The 20,356-nt window shown below is 40.2% G+C and overlaps 2 protein-coding genes across 2 annotated transcripts in view; one reads left to right on the top strand and one right to left on the bottom strand.

The window, feature by feature from the left end:
- Positions 1-5,847: 5,847 nt before the first annotated feature.
- On the top strand, positions 5,848-16,800 carry micu2 (mitochondrial calcium uptake 2). The gene is made up of 12 exons (XM_015385235.1): positions 5,848-6,101; positions 6,488-6,623; positions 7,379-7,410; positions 9,532-9,607; positions 9,685-9,732; positions 11,635-11,717; positions 12,552-12,605; positions 12,677-12,774; positions 13,118-13,289; positions 13,361-13,469; positions 13,553-13,710; positions 16,317-16,800. Exons 1-12 carry the CDS (start codon positions 5,901-5,903, stop codon positions 16,416-16,418), a joined length of 1,269 nt encoding a protein of 422 aa, XP_015240721.1. The 5' UTR covers positions 5,848-5,900; the 3' UTR covers positions 16,419-16,800.
- A 1,411-nt stretch (positions 16,801-18,211) lies between these two features.
- The window catches only part of LOC107091386 (interferon regulatory factor 2-binding protein 1-like), a 6,700-nt gene continuing 4,555 nt past the window's right edge, over positions 18,212-20,356 (bottom strand). Inside the window, exon 2 of the mRNA XM_015385258.1 lies at positions 18,212-18,926. The gene's annotated coding sequence lies outside the window, so the exon portion shown is untranslated. The remainder of the gene's footprint in view (positions 18,927-20,356) is intronic.

Genomic DNA, 20,356 nt, shown 5'->3' on the forward strand with positions numbered 1-20,356 from the left:
CTGTCATTTTGACAAGGATGATAATCAAATGCTTTCATTTGTAATCTATTGTTCAGTTTTTACATAAGTGCCATGTCATGCTGTCTCCTCTGACAGTGATTGAACAGAGATCAATCTAGTCCACTGGAAATATGACCGAGAATCATTGCAAAACATATTTTTAACAGATTTAGGAACAGCAGTATTTCCTGTGTATTTGTGGTAAATATTAAGCCCACATAAACATGTGCGCTTTATGTGTTTGCTTTCCACTACTTTTAAAACACCGGGGATATTTACCACTACGTTAAAACAGAGAGCCTAAAGTAGATAAACCATGGATGAGTACAGAATTGTGCAAACTTTGTTGACTTCATTGATGGTCTTAAAGTGTGTATGTCTTTGTTACTTCCCAATAAAACCTGCTGCTATGACATTAAATAAACCTCCAAACTTGCTAAGACAAACTTGATGTGGAATTAATGTAGAAACCTGGAGCTTTCTCACACACACACACACACACCCACACACCCCCACACACACATTCTGCTATATCTAGTGAGGACCATGTGTTGACTCCCATTGACTTCCATTGATTTTCAATCATTTTAGACCCTTTCTAAGCCCTAACCCTTAAACTAACCCTAAATGTACCTATTAGCAAAATAGTTTGTCAGGACCAGCAAAATGTCCTCATTCTACAACAACTGGTCCTCATCGGGACGGTGAAATTGGAACACACACACACACATAGTGCTTAGTGCATTCCTTTGATTTTGTTTCAAGCAGTAAATCTGTATCACTCAATTTTTTTGGCTCATTAATGAAGATTTTGCTACTTTTGTCAGAGATATTCCTAAAACACAGAATAGCAGGGACATAAAATAGATATTAAAATTATAAGAATAAAATAATCAGTTTTTAAGAGCTTCAATACAGGAATATTTATATAAAACTACTAGACGATAAGATGATTATTTAAAACATGTGTAATATATTAAATATTGTTATTAACAGGGATCCAAATAGATTAATTATCCACAATATGTGATTATAACTTATATGTCTGCACTGCTCAAAAATTCATAAAGTATTTCATAAATGTTGGCCTAAAAGTGTCTGAAACTGAGAGCTTCAATGAGGTACAACTAAAAATGCAAACTCAAAGGGAGTTTAAAGTCATTTTATATAAAATATGTTTATATAAAATTCTTAGGTGTGGTTATTGATTGCAAAAAAATATCCTGGAAAAAAAAAGATCAGACCAAACTAGAAGCCTAAAAACTCTTAGTTAAGCTTTTTCCAAATGTGCAGAATAACACATTCTATACTGGCTTTACAGTAGCTGGGCTATAGTGCTGATGTCTGGGCTAAAACCTGCAGGATGTCACTCAAAACAATAATAATCTGCAGAAGGAGCAATTAGTGTAACTGCTAGCTTAATCTCTAATCTGGTAGCATTTTAAACTTCACATTTAATGTATAAAGTTATAGAAATAAACATTTAGCAAACACCATAGAAAAACTGAGGGAACAAAGGGCCCAAAAACTAGAGGGAACAAGTAAAACACAATGGGCTTCATGCAACAACAGTTTCATATTCTTGTTGTAAATTTCTCTTACTTTTTCTCCTACAGTTGGTTTTTATGGAGTTATCTTTGTATTTTCATTAAATAAATAAAAAAAAGATTACCACTCAGCTCATGTCTATTGAGACTGGCAAATAGGAACACATGACAAGTTTCTCACATTGAGAGAGAAATCTGTTTTTGTTTTCACTCTGAATGCAAAAAAAAAAATGTCAAATGTCAATTTAGCTTTTAGTCATCAAAACTATCAAATAACATCATTTTTTTCCCATTGGTGTGACATTCTTTCCTCTCCAATATATTTATTACTTTTAGAATTATTTTCACCTTTCAGATCACTTTTTCTTGAATTTAATAAAAACAGAAAGAGGGGTTGAGGCGGGGGACACCTACCCTTCACCCGGGGTCTTTCACATCTCTGTCCTCTCCGCTCCGCCTGGAGCCCTTGGTAGATGGGATACAATGACTGTACCCTGATGCATCTCAGCTTGTTCTTTGGGTCTGCCTTGCTGGCACTCGGCCTATGCATGCAGTCAGGTGGGGCATGCTGGGGGGTGTCTGGCCCCCGGGCACCTAAAGGGGTGGACTACCTGGGTTGGGATTGTCTAGCAGCCATGGGCATGAGAGGACCATGGAGATGTGGAAGGGCTGTGGCCAGCGCTGTTTGGGGGGGTTGCCCTTCCTGGGGGTGGGCCTGGGTGTTGCTTGGGGGTGGTCTTGGGCTGAACTGCTGCTTTCCTTACTATTGTGGCACCCAGTCCCTGCCCCTCTTTTTTCTTGCCTGCCTCCTTCCCACTCTGGGGGGGGTAAGGGGATCTCTCCCCCATGGATTGGCCCTCAGACCCGGGAGGATAGTGTATGTATGAGAACTTTAAGAATATGTTTAGTGTCTGCCTCTTTGTGCGTCTTTGTTGAGTGGTTGTATTGTCCATTTTGGTTTAAGGGGGCATTGTCTGAATGTGACTGGCTGAATGTCAGTTTGTTTCTCTTTACTTGTCAGGTTTGGTGTTTTCCTCCCCCACCCCACCCACTGAACATCCGAGGCCCAAGTATGAGCAGGGTCTTCCTCCTTCCTCTTCTTACTGTATGCCCTCAACCAGTGACAGGTTCCTGTGTCTGCTGGTGCACTGACAGTTCTCTAGGTAGGGGTTTAGGTACTTCAGTGGGCGCTGTCTCATTCCTGGCCAGGCCTGGCAGCCACCACTAAGGGGTGGTAGGCCCCTGGACTATGCAGCCTTGGGCTCTCATCTAGATCCAACTTGGGCGTGACCAGCTACAGGTGGAGCCAATGGCCTCACTGCCGCAGCCCCGTGGGACCTCTACACAAGGGTTGGGCCCCTCAGGGACTGGGCTCCTTTAGCGTTTGGCCCCTCAGGGGGTCAGGCTCCGGATGCTCTCGTCTGGCCTTCTCTGGTGGGCGTGGCCATCCCTATGTTTGCCCTCCTTGTGCCCCAGTGATCTGCTTTGCCTCTAGATTACGGGGCTCGTATCGCCTCTTTTTCTGCCCTTGCCCCTGAAGGGTGAGTCTGGGGCGGCCCACACCTGCTATTAAGCTATTCCTTTCAGAAGAAGCTTTTATAAAGAAGCCTTTATACACAAGCATGTCCATGCATGCATACATACCACGGGAGTTTGGTTCCAGGTGTTCACAGATAAACACTGATACTAAATACTAAGCTGCAGCCATAGGTATATACCACCCTGATTAACATTGTGGAATATCTGTAGGTTCTGATTCACACACATAGATATATTTAAGGGATACCTGCTGCTATAGGAGCTTTTTTCTATATTTACTTTGGTTGTCTGTTGTCTTCTTTTTTGCTGCTGTTCTCTGTTTTCTGTTCTTCTCGTCTCCTCCATCATTAAAAAAGATAATGATAGAAGTCCTGATTGGTGTTAACAGGCCATTATTTCTATTCCAATGGGAGCAATGCGTAGGACATACTATATATGTAGAGCATTGTGTGTGAACTTGAAAGGCAGGTTTCCCATAATGCCTGTTCGAAATACAATCAGAACACCCATTAACTTGGATACTGGACTCTGCCATCAAGATCAACCCCCCCACAACCCAAGACACTACTGAGGTCTGGTGTTAAATATATATGCTATTGGTAATAATATTGACAATAATAATGAATATTACGGAAATATTGGCTATACAAACATATACAAATGTAATTTTCAATGGAGGGTATTTCATTCAAATCAATTAATTTTATTTTCATTGCTCCAATTCACATCATGTCATCTCAGGTCACTTTACAGAGACAATTCAACCAGATCATCCTGTCAGACTGGTTCAAAGTTTTCTATCTAAAGCCAATGTCACACCTTAAAGATTTAGCCAGCGTATGCCAACGTCTGAAAAATCTGGCAAAAAATCTAGCATATGTTGGATTAGCAATAGGTAAGTTCTGTATAACATATGAGCACGCTGAAGCATGTCAACATACGGCGACTACGTTTTACAAGTAGTATGCCAGCTTATGCTAATATGTGGGTCATAAATTACAGGTAAGTTATGTGGCCCTTGACATGTAAGTTACTCATAAGTCGTGGTGTCTAGCTTATCCAAAACCTATGAGTAACTTGGGCATAACATATGCACAACCTATCCAATGCATATCGATGCATGCAGGTATATTTGATGTGTTCCAGACTCCCACTGAACATGTTTCTAACTTACACCTACTGTTTAATGGCGTATTGGAAGCTTTTTGGTATAAAAGGGGGTTCACAGGTGGTCTGTTCTCCCCCAGACTGCATGGAAAGCAGACGTTCCACAAGAAATGGAGGACCTGGCAAGGCTGAGACAGGAATACACCCTAGCTGTTCTCCTATATCTTCATGATCTCGTCAATTATTTGGCAGGCGGTAAAAAGCAGCTAAGTTAATACTGTGACTGTAAGGTTTAGATAAATCTTCTCATGCTTTTTATTAGTGTTGCACCAATGCCATTATCGGGCAAGGCCCCCCATCCAGAACTAAAATGGTGGTATCAGCGAATACCAACAAATAGGGCATCGATACCATTTTTAGAGCCAAAGGTTTATTCAACTATTGTCACATATATATACACACACACATCAATTTAAAACAGATGGTATCGTTCGATACTGCACAGCCAGGTATCGATATCAGGGCCAAAAAAAAGGCATTGGCACAACACTACTTTTTATGCAGGTTGGCGCCTACAGGCGTATTGCTGTCCCCCTCAGGACACTGGGTTGGGCATAATTTCATGGGCATTGCGCTGCTGTTCATCATGCATAAGTTAGGCTTTCATTGGACATAAGTTCTGGACTCGTTATATATACTCTATGAATATACCAAAAAATTGAAAAGTATCATAGAAAGTTCAATGTATGCCAGCGTTTTAGAAGATTCTGGGATGTTGACATATGCTGGCAAAGTCATCAAAGTGTGACAGCACTTTTAGGAAAACCAGTTGCTTGCATCGACTCATTAACTCTTCAGCAATCCCTCACATCAAGCATGCTTGTAGTGACAGTGGAGAGAAAAACTCCTTTGAACAGAAATAAACCTCCAGCAGAACCAGGCTCAGTGTCTGCTTCTTCTCCACTGTCACTACAAGCATGCTTGGTGTGAGGGTTTGCAGAAGAGTCAATGAGTCGATGCAATCAGCTGGTTTTCTTAGATTGCTTAGATAGAAAACTTTGAATTTATCTGAGTGGATTATCTGATTGGTCTGGATCTATAAAGGGACCTGAGATGACATGATGTGAATTGGAGCTATAGAAATAAACTAAATTTAATTTAATTTAATTAAAACCCCTACACATGGAGGAATCTACTTTATTTTTTAAATGGATCTTTAAAACAATTAAGTTTCATGCATGCATCAATAAAGGAAATGAGAAAGATGTGATTCTAATGACTGATTTCTTCAGTGACAAACTTTATTAACAGTGAGAGGAAAACAATGCTTGTTGATATGTTTTATATTTTATTATTGCATTTTGAATCCACAAAGTTATCATTTTCAATACAAATAGTTGGAAACACAGGATTTGTAAGAATACTGAAGCATTGCATTGGCCAGAATCTCCTTAATTGAAGTCAGAAACTGTTCCTAAGGACAAAGCTGCTTTTCAAATCTTTATAACCTGGTGTTATAAACTTCTATTCCTCTCATAAAGGCTATCTGGTATATCAAATATATAACATCACATTATGTGGAGTAACATGAACAGCATATTTCAGTCCATTAATACCAACATATGGAACTGTCGGTCAGACCTGGCAACCCAGGCCAAGGTAGCTACGGAAGCCGTCGCGTTTGCGCAACCAGGTAGCTTCCTGAAAATGGCCAGCTGGGGAAAGTTCGCCGCCCTGTTAAGGAACGTAGCGAGGAGCTCTCGACTCCTGAACACGTCCACATCATTCCGCGCTGTGGGTTCAGGTCTTCTCGGCTCTGTTATTGGAAGCGGGAGCCTCTGGTTGTACTGCCGCCATCATGCTAACAGCAGGACGCTTCCCTTCGCTGTTCTGGCAGAGGAAGAAAGAGTAAGAACACCTTCCGCAAATGCTTTTTTAGATTAAAAAAAAAAAACTTTATCGAATAAACATATATGATAACCTGTTTTAAAGACCACAATAAAGTGAATAAAAGAAGTAGACATTGCTTTTAAAGAGGTAAACACTGAGCTGTGCGAAACCAGCGCCCTCTAGCGGCATCTGCCGGGTGGTGCATAAAGTACATAAAACTGTTTTCGTTTATTGCACCTAGTGGTAAAATAAATCTTAAGTTTGAAATGGGGAGTAATTGGCTTAAAAATATCATTTTTTATTGGCATTCATGAACTTCATTAGAAACAGTAACATTCAATCAGAGGACATATTGATAGATTCCTCAGACAGGACATATCTGATCACATCTCTCCTTTTTAAAGTTGCAGGAACCTGCAGCTCCTCATCTGTCTGCCAGAAAGATCCGCTTCATCCAGTTTGCCTCAGTAATGTATGACATGGAGCCCTACATGACCCCAAGAGACTTCCTGTTCTCGGTCATGCTGGAACAAGTGGACAGTAAGGACAATTTACTGTGATTACACTCCTATTAACACTAAACAATCCTGTTAAATGTCTCTATTCTAGCTAATATCTTTTCTTAAGACTCAACGCTGTTTCTGGGGTAGCAGGAAGCTGGATGCCATGCCTCAGTGGCAAGATGCAATTTTTAAATTGCAGAGGAACTCAATTTAGGCCACTTTACATGCAATGAATTAAGACACTTACTTTCTCGCTTTATTTGTTGGTTGTTGGCTCAAAAATCATAGCATTACGAGAAATGAGCTCTAATTAACACAACAGTTAACGTCCTGCCATGATGGACTCAAACTTCCGAGGCCACTAAAACAATGAAAGCCAGCATCGTGTGATTGGTGCAGAGGAAAAAGTCTAAATAAAATCTCAAAACTGTTGGTTGAAAAAACAAAAAATCACAATTTCATTTTTTGGCTTAATTATTCAGTGTACACTGCAGGCCTGATGTTCTTAAGGATTGCTTTTATTAAATTATGACAAACTTGTTAGAACCTGCAACATGATCTTCTAAGGTAAATCTCACACATTCATGTGTGAATATACAGATCATATTCTAAGGACTAAACTCCATCACCATCTTTCTTCTGTTATGCATGCTTTTTTTTCTCTGTAGACATTCAGATATAAAGAAAAACATATATAATGATATTAATAATGCATCGTCCAGAGGTTTTCCTCTTGGTTACAGTTGCAGCCCTCTGTGGTTACTAATAGGTCCTGTGTTTGCTTTTTTCTAGGAAAGCTCCAGAAGAGAATCCTAACAGCACAGGTATGCTCACAGTCTCACCGTCTGAAAAGTAAACTTCAGCCCCTTTTCCACTCAGAAGTGCCGTTCTCCACAGAATAACCTGTATATTTACATGAACCGCATTTTGGTCCTTCAAGCTACCCGTACTTTTCTCTGCTTAGTCGGGATTTGAAAGGGGACGGGGCTGTAGGGAGCAATGATGCATGGACCATAGACCTACATATAACAGTATAGACCCCACATTGACTGCAGAAATTACAAGCGCCATCTTGGGGAGGTCGAACTGCTACCCTAACCTGCTGGTTGAAGTACAACAGAAGGAGGATGCCTCAGCACTGTGCAGCATATTACGGACATTACTGAATAAACAGCATATATATATATATATATAATCTCTTTATTGTCCCACAACGAGTAAGTTGTGGCTTTACAGCTGCAACTGATTATAGCAAAAGTGGTCACACAAATGTGGACCTTAAAAAGTGTAAAAATATAAGATTAAGTTACGGAGTTTAAAAAAAAATATTAAAAAAATACTGTTCTATGCAGTGTTTTTACATATATAAATACTGTGCATCTCAAGAATAGATAATCAATATACAACTGTGGACATTTTTAACTCCAAGAATATTTAAATGCACTGAGCCATTCGTTTGTTTTCAGCAAAGAAAAAACATAACCATGAAAATAAGTTTAATATTCAGCGAGTTTAAGATGATTAAAACTGATTCTGTTCCTGCTCAACACATTATAGAGCGGTGCTGTTGACCTTCCCAAGATGGCGTCAAAAAATAACGTCAGCTCCGTTAGGCGAAAGCGTTGAATGCTGGGTCTTGTCTGATATTGTGGCCCAATCCCAAACCGGGCCCTAACCCTAACCTGCTGTTTGCGTGGAGGGTCTGCCACATTAAGGACCGTCCCCATAGTCTGTAGGTGGGGACCATTCAGCCCTTAAATAGCGAGTCTGCATCACTTGCAGGCTCTTTGGTATTCAGAGCAGGTGTAACAGCGGCCTGGTGGCGGAGGAAACGTGTTCCTCCAAATGTAAGTTCCGCTGATTTGCTGCACCTTCGTCACACTGACAGAAAATCAAAAGTTAGTTTATGGAAAAAAACGTAATTAATTCCAAACTGGAAGATCCTCTTTGAGATAGTTTTATCTGACTGTATAGATTTGATTTAAGAAAGGGACAAATGCTTAATGTTATGTTGACCTGCGTAACGCACATGGATCCTCACTGTGTTGCCATAGCAGCAACTGCTTTCCTTGTCCGTTGGAGGGAAACACCCGTCCCATTCTCGTTTATACCCCCCTCCCTTCCATCCAGGCGCCTTCCACAGCTGAGAGTGGGACTGCTAGTGAAGGGTTAGTGTTAGGAAGGCGTTTGTGATTCAGCCTTATATTATATCTATGGGGTGGACTGTCTGGCACCATCTTTAAACCGCTGTTTTTGTTTTGTAACAGCCAACACACACACAAACGGACGTTTTTGCAACTGTGTAGTTTAATATTGTCCAATTTCTTCAATGCATGATGGAGCAGAGGAGGAGAAGCTGCGGTGCTGGAAGGATGATGAGGTCCAGCTTTGATTTTAATTTTTAGTGAGAGTTTGAGTCATCGATGCACAGTGATCACCTCGACGCCACGACTGCAGCCAAACTGGCCGAAAGAAACGCTCTGCAGACCTCAAAGCAGGTGCTGGACAAGCTAAAGAAAAATAATGAAGCAGGACTGCAGGAGGCTGAAGGAGCACTGAGTCTTTTTTGGCTCCATGTGGAGCCAAAAAAGACTCTGCAGTGTCAGTGCTGGAGGCTGTTAGCCAATAAGGTCTGTGGGACGTGGCATGCAGTCACAGTAAGAGGTTCTTCTCACATGTTCTCATCTTATCTAGCAGCAGCAGGAGGAGGGACAGTTCGTACGGAAACACGTCAGACCCTCAGCGTGTGCGGCTGCGCTCATGATCGCGCTCCAACATGTGCTGTTGTTTAGGTTTTTAGAAACCACGTTGCTACACTGCTTTGCATGATTGTCCTTTCAAATTAACGGAAGAGGAACATGACGAATTAAAGCCGCGGCTTTCAGTGGAAAGGGGGCGGAGCTATAGGTTGATGGTTCAGGTGTCTCATGGTGGGTTCTTGGCAGGACGTGGACAACATGTTGGCGGCTGCCTCTAAAGCTCGTCCTGGCAGCGATCTGTTCAGGAACCTGGGAGATAATGGTGAGCTCTCCTGCCTTCAGTGTCACATCTAGCAGCTGGTTATTCTTCATTTCAGCATATTTCCTCCTGCCTTTCAGGTTTGATTTCCTACACAGAGTATCTCTTCCTGCTGACCATCCTGACCAGTAAGTGCTGATTTCACCACCCGCTGAGCTGCTTTTCATGTGTTTAAGGAGAAACTCTGATATTAAACCAAATGTTGGACCTACGTATGCTGAGAACCGTAATGATAAAGGCAGCTTCAAAGACCATAAGGATTTATTTATATTTTGGTCCAATATTAAAGAGTTAAATTGAATTACAGTTTGTCTTTTTAATAAAACAATTCAGTCAGATTTTCCTTTTTTTTTTTTTTATATTTAAAGGTTTTTTATTTTTGAAGAACAGCAAAATGAATATCACTGACATTTTCGGGCGAGTTGTTAAATTTAGTCATTCTGCTTCAAATCTGATTTTTATAGTGAGAGGGATGGGAATCGAAAACGGGTTCCTGTTCAGAACCGGTTCCGTGTGTTCCAATTCCATGGCACCGTTTGGCAGCTCGCTTAATGATTCCAGGCAGCACCAGAACCTAGCGCACGACTTACTTCACGTTTTTTTTTACCAAGTTACGCACACGGCATTCAGTAAGCAAGTACGACGTGACCAGGCGTAAGTCTAGAAAAACAGAACAAAAAAATGGCGTCCCATCGGGTGAAGCGATAGAAAGTTTGGCTTCATTTTAAGGAAGAGAAAGATGGCAACAAGGCGCTCTGCAATCATTGCAAAGAAGCAATTACATCCGTGGGAGGAAATACATCCAACATGCAGAAACACCTGCGCACACAACATGGCATACATTTAAATGATTGCCGTGTTTTTAATGCTTCCGCACAGAAGCTAAAGTTACGACCAGCATGAAAGTCAAATCTTTTTGTAAGTAGCTAGTTTTATATCACTGGCTGTGCTTAATGTGGTTCCTAGTAAATCATATGCCATTTCAGGAAATCAACCAATTTTCTACCTCTCTTTGGGGTTATTAAACATGCTACGAAGTTGCTCCGCAGTTCAGGGAGCGAGAGAAAGGTGGCGCTCGTTTATTTAAACCAGGGGGAGATGAGTTTATTTCCCGAAATTGTACAGTAATGCTTTTTCATTAAACGGATGCCTTCTCCATAAAATTTAGATGACTGTGAGGAGACGGGTAGCCTGGCTGGCTCAGAGGCTGGCAGCTCCCGTTCACTGCCTTCTGTTTTCTCCGAGGCAGGCAGAAATAGAAAGTCCCAGGCGATGGTAGACAAAAGTCACCGTGCACTTACCAAGTTCATTGTTTCACAGAATCGATAAGGGAATCGAATCGTTTCACAGAATTGATAAGGGAATCGGAATCGTGGAAATTGTATCAATTCCCAGCAGTGAGTGTCTTCATTATGAACAAAACATGGGAGCCTGATCACTAAATGATTTTCCTCCTAGTTTATTTTTGCATACCTCTAAGGCTACGTTCACACTGCAGGCCTTATAGCTCAATTCCAATTTTTTGTGAAATCAGATTTTTTTTTTTTTAGGTTGCTTTTCACATTTCCAAATATATGCTACTTTAACGGTACAGAGCAATTCATTCATTCAAAGAGTTTTCTTTATTTTCATTAGTATGAAAATTGTAAATTCACACTGAAGGCATAAAATTTATGAATGGAAAACAGATGGAATTATAGTGTAAAACAAATGAAAATGTGTCTGATATTCTAGGTTCTTCAAAGTTTCCCCCTTTTGCTTTGATTACTGCTTCGCACACTCTTGGCGTTCTCTTGATGCAGAGTTTAGGGACGTCAGGAGCTCCTCATTCTAACTGCATTGGCACCAGGAAAGATGCTAACCCCTCTGTTGCCCTAGCTCCTTCTAGTATTCAGACAGCACATCTGGCATGCAGATGCACTGATGTGTTCTCACTGATTTCAGGTCATCAAACGGAGGCCAAATGTCTAGAGTTTGGTAAACGGTGCAGAGCTAAACGTTTCTTGATCAGCTGAATGTTATGGTTGCAGAGCCGCGTACAGGATTCCACATAGCTTTCCAAATGCTGGACGTGGACGGCAATGAGCAGGTGGACAAGAAAGAATTTCTCAAGGTAAGACGTTTCATTAGTCATCTGTGATGTCACTCTGGGCTAAAATACCATGGTTTCAATATTTCAAATGTGAATGTGCAATTAAAGGTGAAATTATTGCATTTTAATGCTGCCAAGAGCTCTACTGATGCTACTGCAGCTGTAAGTATGAATCCAGGCTCCATGTGAAGGTGAGGAAGAGATGAAAAGCCGTTGTTTGTCTGAGGTCGTCCTTCATCTTTCTCCGTTTGTTTGAAGCCTCCTGATATTTTATGCTGCTTCAAACAAAGAAAAACGGCATGATGCCCTTTCCTGCAGCTTGTTTTCTATGTTTGAGAACAGAGCATCCATTCAGATGGCATTGTTTTTGCTTTCATTATGTTCTAGTGACCAGAAGCTCTGCTTTGGCTTTGGAATTGATTGAAACCACAATCAATCTGTACTTTGTTGTTTTGAAAAGTGATAAGAAGGAAGCAGACTCCCCACGGGAAGGAGGAGGGGCAAATATGGCGCCTTATTAAAGTATTCACACATTGTGAACTTAATAGAACGTCCTGGTCAAAGTTCACATCTTAATCCAATTCCAAAGGCCGGGTTTCACCCTTCCTGGGAGACTTTGGGTTGTTTTCATTCATAAATCCCAATAATTAAAAAGTTTATCATCAGTTCATTTGTCATAAGTTATGAATACTTTTCCAAGGCACAGTCCTGTCAAACTCCAACTCCTTTGTTTGTTTTTTTATCATTATCTTGATGTTTGCACTTTTTTTTATTCAATGAAACAGAGTTTCTAAAGTTCATCAAAGTTTCATTTCTTTCATTTAAAGTTTTTTTTTCTTTTTATTGCTGCTGCAGCTCAAGAACATAATTGGAAAGAGTAAACTGAAAGCTTCAAAGGACGTCACTGAGGTGAGTGCGGACGGTTTATGGGACTCAGTATTAGATTTTATGATAACAGGATAATTCCTGGATGATTGCAGAAAGCAGCAGAGGAAGCGGAAGCTGTAAATACATCCCTGCAGGCGTACTTCTTTGGAAAGAAAGGATACAACAAGCTGAAGTATAAAGAGTTTCACAGGTAGTTAAATCTGATTTCATTTTATCAGCATGATTTAAACTTCTAACTGCATTTTAAACTGAAATAAGTCAGTCTTAGAATCTCTAATTATTTCATCTTTAAATAAACATAATAACATAGTTTCTAATCTTTCCGATGCAGGTGTTCAGTATATTTGTGGGAATTTTCTTTGGAAAGTTTTTAAGCTTTATTAACTATAGATTTCCATTGAATTTGGGACAATAGCTTTTTTTATTAATCATTTAGAGGCCGCAATGTGTTGCATGCAGCATTCCTGGTTTGATCCAGTAGGATTCTGGGTCTCAACCAGTCCCAGGTCCTGTAAACAGTCTGTGTTGCTCAGATTCATGGAAGACCTCCAAGCTGAGGTGCAGGAGATGGAGTTCCTGCAGTTCTCCAAAGGTATGGACACAATGAGACGGGAGGACTTTGCAGAGTGGTTGCTGCACTACACCAACGAAGAGGATAACGAAGTCTACTGGGAAAACATGAGGAAGAAGATCCCTGCTGGTCAGGTACTAAAACCCTTCCTCTGTCTGACAGGATGATCAAGGCTGCTTAGTCAACAGGAATGTTTCCCTTTCAGAGCATCACGTTTGAGGAGTTCAAAGCCTTCTGCCTGTTCACCAACAACCTGGAGGATTTCGCCTTCTCTATGAAGATGGTGACCGAGGCCAACCGTCCGGTGGGAATGTGTAAGCCTTCCTGCTGCTTGGACAGATGCAGCCATGATGCTTCTTGCAGTAGATGAGAGCAGACTCTTCTTGTTTCTCTGCAGCCCAGTTTAAACGAGCGGTGAAGATCGCCACAGGTCACGAGCTTTCCGAAAACGTTCTGGACACCGTGTTCAAACTCTTCGACATGGATGGAGACAACTGTCTGAGTCACAAGGAGTTCCTGGGAGTGATGACAGACCGAGTACTGAGAGGCTTGAAGGTTAGTTTCCTATTTACAGTCCTGGTAAAACAAAGGAAACCTTCTGATATCTAAGTTCTTTAGATCAGGAATCATACCTGGTATACTGTAGTTGCTCAACAAGGGAGCAGAATTAAAAAACCCTGCCTTGATAAGCAAAAGCTGCTCTGCATCTGAATTCATCTCAATAACATGATGCTATCAGACTGCAGAGTAACTTCCCTTCATTCACAAACAGGCCCGAATCTGCCTCAGCCGTGTGAGAGCTGACGCCCTGCAGGTCAGCCAATCACACTGCAGTATTATGGGGGGCTGAACCCTCATAGCTCAAGCTATTCTAGTTTTTCTTCACCTCAACTACTGTTAATTTGATTGGATAAAACTTAGCTTTTTTCAAGTCAAACTTTATTTTTGAAGTGATTTCATACAAAGAATTTATTTCTGTATCCTGGAATCCAGTTGGTCTCGGCAGATGGCTGATCAGCATTCTCACGGTTCATTAAAAGGTCCTTGAATCCTTTAATAGCAAACTAAAAAAGACCTTAATTTGTAATAAAATGTCTAAAATCAGTCTTTCATAGGTATGAAAATTGTTAGCACATCATAAATATGATTTTATTTATTTATTCCTGTTGAAACATTAAAAAAATTGACAATCATTTTTTAATTTAGCAAACAGCTCGCTGGAAGCATTATTGGTTCCGTCCCGATAGCAGAACCAATAAAAATGATGCTGCAGGTGGACCTTGGAGTGATGCACCGCTGACTTTTTATCTGGACGACATGGGGAAGAGTAAATTGACCAGCATTAGCTATCCAGCCAAGAGTTTTCTGCATGGCTGAAATCAGAACCAGGGAAAGTAGATGAGGAACAATGAGAATCAAGACAGTAGAGTCATACATGCGTAGCGTAATAATCGGGTTTAGTGAGAAGCAGCGGGTATTTCTCTGTTCTGTTCCATCCTTGTCTCTGCAACACGTCCACAGGTTCTCCCAGATCAGCACCAACACCAGTAGCACCAAACCTCTGGATAATGTTTGTCAATTCACCAATGATAAAAGCAGAGGGATTGTGAAGTTTGAGTCAGTAACAAAACAAAGTTGATGAATTCAGTTCAGTAGTTGTTAGAAATAGATCTGTTATTTGTGTGTAGTGGCTGGCTAGTGGTAAGTCACCCGTCCTGCAAACAGGAAGGGTTTGCAGGACAGCTCCTTCCCTCCAGCTGGTTCATATCCCAGCTGGGGGGGGAATGAGCTGCCAGTGAGGGTCGTTAGGCAAGACCCTTCTCACTAATGCCTGCTTTGGGGAGTGGTGGCCTAGTGGTTAGGGCATTGCGCTTCGAATCCTGTGATTCTGAGTTCAAGCCCCACTCCCATTGACTGCCAATCTTGACCTCCACACTGCTCCCTGGATTACTGCACAATGGCAACCCACTGCCCCCCCAAGGGGATGGGTTAAATGCAGAGAGTCAATTTTGTTGCTCTGTACTTACAGTGATAATAAAAGAGTGTTTTTAGTTTTCTTCCTGTATAGCAGGGGTCTTCAATGTTTTCTAGACCAAGGAACCCCAAACTGATGGCGAGATGGAGCAGGGGCCTCCAATTATATAATTTGTATGAAACTGTGTTATATCCAACTGGTCCTATAGTCACTGTAGTACATATGGAGTAATGTAACGATTCTGATTCCTCATTGATGGGTTAGGTGTTGTGAATGAGACGGTGCCCAGCTTGAAGGAGCTCCTGTTTCACTGAATGTGTGCATTCAACTGAAAGATATAATCTGCCTCCATTTATCTGTTTACTACAGTGTGTGGAATTCATGTTAATGTGTATTTGAAGATACAATTAGTGGTGATACAATTAAGTTTCAATTAGTGGAAAAAATTGCAGGGAGGAATATAAAAAAAAAAAGTCTAATCAACCAAAACTTTTGAGATGCCCATGCAGTACCACCATGGAGCCCCTAGGGGTCGAGGACCCCCTTTTGAAGACCTCCACCCTATGGAAAGGTTTTGAAACATCTGAAACTTTTTTTACTGGCCAGAAACTAATCATTTGCTGCTACCAGGTTTTTTGTGTTTATTCTGAAGTTGATCTGAACTTTTTATTTCAAGTAGCATTAAAACACAGGGTGTTTGCTGGTCAGCCCCCATTTGTTAATGTCTTCAGTCAACCTATTGGCTATATTTGCAGCTGTCTGGCTTGAAGTAATCTTGAGTGCATCTTTCCTGCTACTTTGAATGTGAACGTCACGCGTGACGCGTGTCACTATAAAAGGAATCGATCTCATTTCCTAGACATTGATTTTGCAAAAATGTAAAGGAATCAATTCAACATCGATAAAATCGATTTTTTTTAATTATTTTTTTATCCAGCCCTATCAATGACTTTCTTCTGGACATCTCTCTCTGCAGACATCTCTTCCCTGACTGACTAGTGCACCTCTTAAATGATCAGTAGTAAAAAAAATATAAATTTGCTTTAAAATGTTCCCACTGAGGAAAAGTCCCGAAATAATGAATATATTGAAACAAAAAATGATGTAAAATAGACATTAGTTGAGCCTATGTTTGGGTTTTTTTTTTTCTTCCTGCGGTTTATGATAAAGTTTCTCCTGATTGCAGGTGCAGCATCAAAGCGGCATCTCTGGCTACTGGAAGTGTGTGAAGAGGGAGACCCTGAAGGGGGCTAAGGAGGCCCTGGGAGACAGCGGCTGCCCCATCTGATGCGCTCATCTGTCCCATCTGATGTGCTCACCTGTCCACCATTGCAGACATCTCCCATTTATTATACGACTAAACCAACTAAGCACATTATATATGATGAAACACTGCCTGAAGCTTTGTGTCGGGATGTTGACCAGCATTTTACACTGATTATTGTTATTTAGCCATTTTTGCACTCAATAAAATCAAGTTTAAATTTTCCAGTTTTTACGAAACTTGACCCTAATCTCAGGACTGGAAAGAAACATTTGTTAAATTAAAATTAAACATTAGAGGTCTGGTAATCGGAACGCTCTGAATGGAGTCACATGATGAACCATGGTGACCAGCGTTTCACAGTGATAAATATTATTCAGCCATTTTTGCACTCAATAAAATCCAAGTTTTAATTTTCCAATTTTTAAGAAACTTGACCCGATTCTCATGACTGAAAAAGAAACATTTTGTCACATTTAAATCGAACATTAAAGGCCTGGTAACCGGATCGGCTCTGGATGGAGCGAACCGGAACGTACTGAGTGGAGTCGCATCATAAACCTGATTTATTACAGCGGCTGAGTTCATTTTAACCGAGGAGTTCATCCTGTGGCTGTCCTCCTATCCGGAGAGAATAATGCTTTTATTTACATGGTTGCTGTACCATTCCGGCCTTCTCAATGTTTTGTGTGGAATTTCAATGTTTTTCAAATTTTAGTTTAACAAAAAATATCCAACTAAGACCTGATTATAGAATTGATTTGTTCTGATCAGAAAAGGGTTAGGCAGAGGTGGATCCAGGTCCAGGAAATAAAATCTGGTTTTCCTTCATCCTAACGAGGCGATTGGCTCCCAGTCTAACATGTGGAGCTGGAAATAGCTGGACTAATATCGGTGAAGGCTTTTTACTTTCTGGATCTGGATTATCCAATAAGTTAATGATTCTTTAGGATCATTATTTTATTATATGGAATTCATAATATCATCTTTGACAGCTTTACTGTCTGGTTCTCCTAAAGGTTTCTTGTTTTCTTCCAGTTGTTTTCTTCCAGTTTTATCCCATGTTTCTGTGATTTAGAATTATTTTAATTTCAGGTGGAAACTGTTGGTTGTTTTCAGCTATTTTCTTGCACTCCATACAATTAGGTGTAAATTTTTATATTTTCAAAGCGTCACTAATTTGGGGAAACTGATGATGGAATGGGACTGAAAAACTAGTTCTACATTGATTTAAACATTGGCAGACTTTTATTCATGGGATTATTTTAACTCAGACGCCGTTCCCTTCTATAAGCACAGAAATATGTTTAGATCAGAGGTCCTCAATGTTTTCCAGGCGAAGGACCCCCAAACTGATGGTGAGATGAAGCAGGGACCTCCTAATTATATTGTATAAAATTGTGTTATATCAAAGTGGTCCTATAGTTACTATTACAGATGGAGTCATGTGACGAAAGTAATTCCTCCCTGGGATTATTAAAGTTTTTCTGATTCTGATTCCTGGTTGATGTGAATGAAACAGTGCCCAGCTTGAAAGAGCTGTGTGTCGCTGTATGTGTGCATTGATGACAGAATAACATCTGCCTCCATTTATCTGTTTACTACAGTGTGTTGAATTCATGTTAATGCGTATTTAAAGACATTTCAATTAGTGGAAAAAAATTGCTTGGGGGAATAAAAAAATAGTCTAATCAAATCTTTCGTGACCCCCATGCAGTACCTCCATGGACCCCCTAGAGTTTGCGGACCCCCTGTTGAAGACGTCCGATTTAGATGATTTGTTTAACAGGTTTATCCTGCAATCTTTGCTGAAATCAGCAGTAAAGCAGTTGTGACTATAGTCCTTTATTGTAGAATTGACCTGTTCAGATCACATGTGTGGGAAACCATTCAACGTGATGCTAATTATTTTACTATACATAGAATTCAAAAGTAAATTGAAAAAAAAAAAAACAGGCTTACATCTGTGAAAGATGAACTAATTAGTGAATAGAGCATAAACAGCTACCAGAACATTACACCGAGCAGGAAGCCATCTTTGGTCTTCTTATCACTATAAACAAATACATAGAAATTTGTATTGTATCAAAAATAGAAATTACATCGCCTTATTAAAAGAAAGTTCACATTTGAAACATACAACAGAAGAGTAGCTATGAGACAGATGACATGTTTGCCTCCGTGGCTTTAAGGACCAAATGGGTTGGTTTGGTTTTTTTTTAACATTCCGGGTTTTTTTTCCTCCAAAGAATTGCATTTCTTTTTCCAGGTTATCGATCAACGCTGTCCTGCATCCGTTTCCTACACAATGAAAAACACAGAACAAAAGGGAACAAAAAAACAAATCAGATTGTCAGATAAACATGTGCTTTCTCTCCTGGGCTGTTGGTGAGGAAGAACAGCTGATCGGAGCCTTCGGTCTTCCTGGGAATTCTTTCCGACTCCGCTTATGGAGGCACATGTGATGAAATGCAGCCGAACTGGACCTCTGCTTGAGATTCAAAGGGAAGTGCTTTCAAACTGTTTGATCCCCTGGAAGCAGAGCAAAAAGAAGTTGTCATCTCATCAGGCATTTTAGGATTTAGGTAACTGTTGACACTTTTATTAGTAATTGTTCACTAGGCTGATACTGAAAGTCAACAGGATGTTTTCATTATGGAAACTTTGACCAAAACAGGAAATGAGGTGTTGCTGATATTTGAGGAGCAATGGCAGCCTGCTGGGCCTCCTCTACAGCGCCATCTGTTGGTAAACTAAAAATCCACCAACAGACTGGTTATAAACCAGAACTTTGCCTTTTATTTCTTGTTATGTTTTCCCAGCTGTGCAGCAAAGATCAGCCTCGTTTGATTCAATCTGGAAAGAAAAAAGTAAACTAGTAGCTTTTATTAAACAAATCCTGTCAGTCCTGAAACCTCTAGATATACGTAATGCTCCTAAAGTTCTTTGGATGAATTTCAGAGCCAAATTGGTCAAAACTGGGATTTGGCAGCTGAACCTGGAAAAAAGAAAAACATTGGAAAATCAACTGTTGTGCCTCTTTTTTGGAACAAATATTTATAGTAATTTTAAGATTTAAGAAGAAGAAATGGCTGCCTTAAAACTAGATCGGAAAATGGCTCAGAATAGATGATAACTGACATACGTCCCAATAGGGAGATTATTAAAATGTTATAGAAATGTTTCAAACTAATAATTTGGTTTATTCCGCTGCTATTTTTTAACTCAGAATCTGAAACATTTGTTAATCTCTGATTTAAAGATGCATTCAAATCAATACAACTATTGTCCATCTTTTCAATTAGTCTTAATAATTAAGCTTTATTCTGTTGTTTGTGAATTAGTTTGATTTGTTCTGCTGATTTTTAATGTTCAGTTTTGTTTTTGCCTTTTGTCAATTTGGTTCTCAGATTTTTCATAAAAATAATAATAGAACATTTTTAACCTTCCTTAATTCCTTAATTATTAATCCTCGTCAAAACGACCATCAGCCTGAGAGCAAAATTCATCTTCATTATATGAAGGAAAAATAAAACTGACAGATGTTCCAGGATATGAGCATCAGAACGACCATCTCCAGCAGTGTGAAGTCATTCTAGTTCCTGAGATCTAGATAGAATAACTAGATCTCAGCTAAAGTTCCTCATTGGAACAGAGCAGCAAAGAACTGCACCTCACCCAAACTATGTTGAGCACTGATGGTCAGCTGGCTTCAACAAGGCTCCTATCCTTTTCTAGTAATTAAAAGATCAATTCCTCAGAGTGAAAATTTTGGCAGCATTAAAAAAAAAGCCAACTGTAGAACACCATCATTCTGACTGACCTACAATATTTATAAGGTTCAATTAAGGAGCAGAGCAAAGTGTTTATAAAGTCCAGTTAGCTAGCAGAGCTAAGTGTTTATAAAGTCCAATTAGCTAGCAGAGCTAAGTGTTTATAAAATGCAGTTAGGGAGCAGAGCT

The sequence above is a fragment of the Cyprinodon variegatus genome, unplaced genomic scaffold, assembly GCF_000732505.1.
Source record: "Cyprinodon variegatus isolate N-32 unplaced genomic scaffold, C_variegatus-1.0 Scaffold334, whole genome shotgun sequence".
Lineage (NCBI taxonomy): Eukaryota > Metazoa > Chordata > Actinopteri > Cyprinodontiformes > Cyprinodontidae > Cyprinodon > Cyprinodon variegatus.

Excerpts from the sequence above, each read along its gene's own strand:
- micu2 (XM_015385235.1), top strand. The coding sequence starts at position 5,901 with ATGGCCAGCTGGGGAAAGTTCGCCGCCCTGTTAAGGAACGTAGCGAGG. Across the intron at positions 7,411-9,531 it reads AGAGAATCCTAACAGCACAG|GACGTGGACAACATGTTGGC; the intron begins GTATGCTCACAG and ends GGTTCTTGGCAG. Across the intron at positions 13,711-16,316 it reads GAGTACTGAGAGGCTTGAAG|GTGCAGCATCAAAGCGGCAT; the intron begins GTTAGTTTCCTA and ends TCCTGATTGCAG.